The sequence below is a fragment of the Rhincodon typus genome, unplaced genomic scaffold (assembly GCF_021869965.1).
Source record: "Rhincodon typus isolate 14 unplaced genomic scaffold, sRhiTyp1.1 hic_rhity00010982, whole genome shotgun sequence".
Lineage (NCBI taxonomy): Eukaryota > Metazoa > Chordata > Chondrichthyes > Orectolobiformes > Rhincodontidae > Rhincodon > Rhincodon typus.
This window is the reverse complement of record NW_025976620.1, coordinates 509-4,842: the sequence shown is the minus strand read 5'-3', so window position 1 is coordinate 4,842 and position 4,334 is coordinate 509. Positions and strand designations below refer to the sequence as shown.

The 4,334-nt window shown below is 45.0% G+C and overlaps 1 protein-coding gene across 1 annotated transcript; it reads right to left on the bottom strand.

Annotated features, from left to right (window-relative positions):
• Window positions 1-999: 999 nt before the first annotated feature.
• Window positions 1,000-3,949, bottom strand: LOC125482480 (dnaJ homolog subfamily C member 12-like; the record flags this gene model as incomplete). The annotated part of the gene is made up of 2 exons (XM_048594562.1): window positions 1,000-1,919; window positions 3,724-3,949. Coding segments are annotated over 2 exons (321 nt in total), but the record flags the coding sequence as incomplete, so codon positions are not given.
• Between the last annotated feature and the right edge of the window lie 385 nt (window positions 3,950-4,334).

Genomic DNA, 4,334 nt, shown 5'->3' with positions numbered 1-4,334 from the left:
TTGTAGATGGTGGACAGGAGTCAGGAGGAGAGTTACTCGCCGCACTATTCCCAGCTTCTGACCTGCTCTTGTAGCCACTGTGTTTATGTGGTGAGTCCAGTTGAGTTTCTGGTCAATGATAACCCCCAGGATGTTGATAGCAGAGTATTTAGTGGTAACACCTCTGAATGGCAAAAGATAATGGTCAGTTGGTCTTTTGTTGGAAATGTCTATAGCCTGGCATTTGTGTGGCGCGAATGTTATGTGCCACTTGTCAGCCCAAGCCTGGATATTGTCCAGACCTTGTTGCATGTGAACATGGACTGCTTCAGTACCTGAGGAGTCATGAATGGTGCTGAACATTGTGCAATCATCGGCAAACATCCCCACTTCTGACCTTATGGTGGAGGGAAGGTCATTGATGAAGCAGCTGAAGATGTTTGGGCCGAGGACACTGCCCTGAGGAACTCTGCAGGGATGTCCTGGAGCTGGGATGATTGACCTCCAACAACCATGACCATCTTCCTGTGTGTCAGGTATGACTCCAACCACCGTAGAGTTTGCCCCCTGATACCCATTGATTCCAGTTTTGCCAGGGCTCTTTGATGCCACACTTGGTCGAATGCAGCCTTGATATCAAGAGCTGTCACTCTCACCTCACTTCTGGTCCAAGTTTGAACCAAGGCTGTAATGAGGTCAGGAGCTGAGTGGCCCTGGCGGAACCCAAACTGGGCGTCACTGAGCAGGTTATTGCTGAGCAGGTGCTGCTTGATAGCACTGTTACTGACATCTTCCATCACTTTACTGATGATCGAGAGGAGACTGATGGGGCGGTAATTGATCGGGTTGGATTTATCCTGCTTTTTGTGTACAGGACATACCCGGGCAATTTTCCACATTGTCGGGTAGATACCAATGTTGTAACTGTACTGGAACAGCTTGGCTAGGGAGCGGCAAGTTCTGGAGCACAAGGCTTCAGTACTATTGTCGAAATGTTGTCAGGTCCCGTAGCCTTTGCAGTATCCAGTGTCTCCAACCGTTTCCTGATATCACGTGAAGTGAATCAAATTGGCTGAAGACTGGTATCTGTGATGCTGGGGACCTGTGATGCTGAGTGTCACAGACTAAGGACAGGGATAATGTAGATAGAATTATGAATTTTTTACCAAACGCAATGAATAGAACATGGAGCAGAGACTGCAGTATCCTATAGGAAGGAAGATTTTCAAAGGACACATATAAAAAGAGTGTTAGAAATAAATACTCGGTTTGAAGGGCTAGGTACACAAGGCTGATGGGCTGAAAGGCCTCCCTCATTGCTGTGATTTTTATGATCTGGTGCTCACATGCTCAAACAACCAAGTATTGTTGATTATTAGGGACTGCGGAACTCGCTTCTGAAAATAAAGGCTGTGGAGTATTCTGACATTAAATACAATTGATTAACTTTAACATACCCTTTAAATAAATTAAGAAGGTGTAACATCACATTTTTATTTGCTACGTAAAATGATACTCCAAGATCACATATTGCTCCACTTATATCTACAACACTCCCGGGTAATCTGAATAACATAAATATTTAATAATCAAGGGGTAACTGAGGTGGGGGGGGCAGCTTTATCATTTCTAACTAATGGTCCCATCTGTCTGTCTCTCTCTCTCTCTCTCTCTCGTAAGGAATAACTGAGTGTTTATTTTTAACCAAGACTGGAAGTGTACAAGATAACACAGTAAAAAGACTCTGCACAACATCAACAGTCAGAGGAGGAACTTATCTCACTGAAAGACATTTTCACAAATTGACTGAGAAACAAGGTGACCCATCCAGCGGTTGAGCCAGCCTCAGATTTCATAGTTCCTGAATTTCCGGAGCAGTTCTGAGGGAGAGTCTGCTGACCAGCGGAAAATGTAATGGCAGTGGTTCACGTTGGAAAAGCCTGGAAGAAAACAGATATCAAACAGGTCGGAATGTGGTTCTCCGGTGGCATTGCTCATTGCGAGTCACAGGACATTCCACTGGGAATTGAAATGTCTGTACTGGGGGTGGGGGTAAAATGTTCCATGGAGTATCTGTGCTGCATACATTATATGACATGCAAGACTTTAATATATTATAAACGTTTACAGTCTGGACCCAATAGCGGGTTCAATAGCTTTAGGGCTTGAGCTCTCCCATGTCTTTACCCCGACCCACAAACACCAGGCCTTGTTATCACATGGTTCTGTTATCACATGTTCTGAGGAAGGATCACTGCTACCGAAATGTTAACTCTGTTTTTTCCTTCACAGATGCTGCCAGATCTGCTGAGCTTTTCCAGCAATTCCTATTTTTTGTCCTTGTTATCACATAGTCTGCGATTACATACAACCCATTGTTAGCCACTTACAGTCCCCATTAATAGCTATTCACGCTCCTAGCCAGATTGTCATCCACTCCTTTTGTCTGTCCAACTGTTCTTCTCTCTCCTTAGGCTCTATCCTCACCTATCATTTACTCCTTATCCCTTTCCTCTATCCTATCATCTATATATAAACTGACACTTTCCCAGCTACCATCCGTTCTGAGGAAGGGTCATTCGACCCAGAACATGAACTGATTTCTCGCCACAGATGCCTCTAGACCTGGTCTGCTCCAATGTAACAATAGTACCCAGATTGTAGCACGTAGTTCATAGATCATAGATCATCATAGAATCCCTACAGTGTGGAAACAGGCCCTTTGGCCCAACAAGTCCACACCGACCCTCAGAGCACCCACCCTGACCCATCCCCCTATAACCCACCTAATCTACACATGCCTGAACACTATGGGGCAATTTAGCATGGCCAATCCACCTAGCCTGCACATCTTTGTACTGTGGGAGGAAACCAGAGCACCCGGAGGAAACCCACGCAGACATGGGGAGAATGTGCATACTCCACACAGACAGTCACCCAAGGGTGGAATCAAACCCAGGTCCCTGGCACTGTGAGGCAGCAGTGCTAACCACTGAGCCACCGTACCACCCATCTCTTTGGGATTTTTGTTTCCCCTTTATTCATTCATGGGATGAAGGTGTCGCTGACCAGGCAGCATTTATTGCCCATCCCTAATTGCCCAGAAGGCAGTTAAGAGCCAACCACATTGCTGTGGGTCTGGAGTCAGACCAGGTAAGGATGGCACTTTCCTTCCCTAAAGGGCATTAGTGAACCAGGTAGGTTTTCCCCAACAATTGGCAATGGATTCATGGTCATCATTAGACTCTTAATTCAAACTCCAACATTTGCTGTGGCAGGATTCGAAACTGGGTCCCCAGGATGCTATCTGGGTTCCTCCAGCGATAGTACCACTAGGCCATCGCCTCCCTATAAATAAAAGGACAGATCCCATCACGTACATTGACCATCCTTAGTTGCTGCCAATCAGCTATTTACAACCCAAGTAAACACTGAGCGCACCATGATTATGTAAATTCAATGAGCTTTTCACCTCATGGTCGTGTTTAATCCTCTACACTGACTGGAATACAAAGGTCCACTGATTTCAAGCATATTGAAGGTATATTTCTTCCAGTGTATATTGTCACATTGGTCTGTAAAACTGGTTGCTTCAGTTTTGCACCAGTTTATATCAGGAACATGCTGAAATATTTGTAGCCCTCACTTTTACTTCATGTCTCCAGCCCTTGTTTAGTTGCCATTTCCACAGCATTTACATTCTGCTTAAATATTTAAAAATTAAAGTCAGTCCTTCATACTCACACGGACAGGTGAGGCTTTCGGAACAATTTGGGTCTTCACTAGGCATTTTTTTCTCTTCGATTCCAGCACCAGCCTGATCAGCCTGTTCCTCGTTGTCCTTAGACACTGGAGTCCATTCCTCCTGTGCTTGTTCTCTCCATTCCCCTGTCTTTGTCGAGCTCTCTGAATGTACAAAAGGTGCCTCCAGCATTGGTTCCTTCTTACCTCTCACAGCCCAGTGCATGGACTAGGAAACACAAGAGATGTCAAGGTTGTAATGTTTCACCAATTTCTGATCAGTTCACATCTTTTACATTCATGTCCTTGATGTGGGATTTTTTGTTTTGTAATTATACAGATCTTGCCCCTGAAATTCTGAAAACTGCAGCACAATATTTGAAATGAAGGGTAAACGTGGTGAATTGTCACACAGGATGCAGCCTTTCACACAACATCCATTGATCCAGATCTGGGAGTGAAGGTTAGTCTGCCCAGCTTGCTATTCTATTTGTTAATCAACTCCAACCTTCCTCAGCAATGCAAAACATATCTTGTGGGCAGGGGCAGGGGCGGGGGGGGGCAGAGATTTTAAATCTGAATGCGAGGTCCACTTCAACAATAAAACTTCCCAC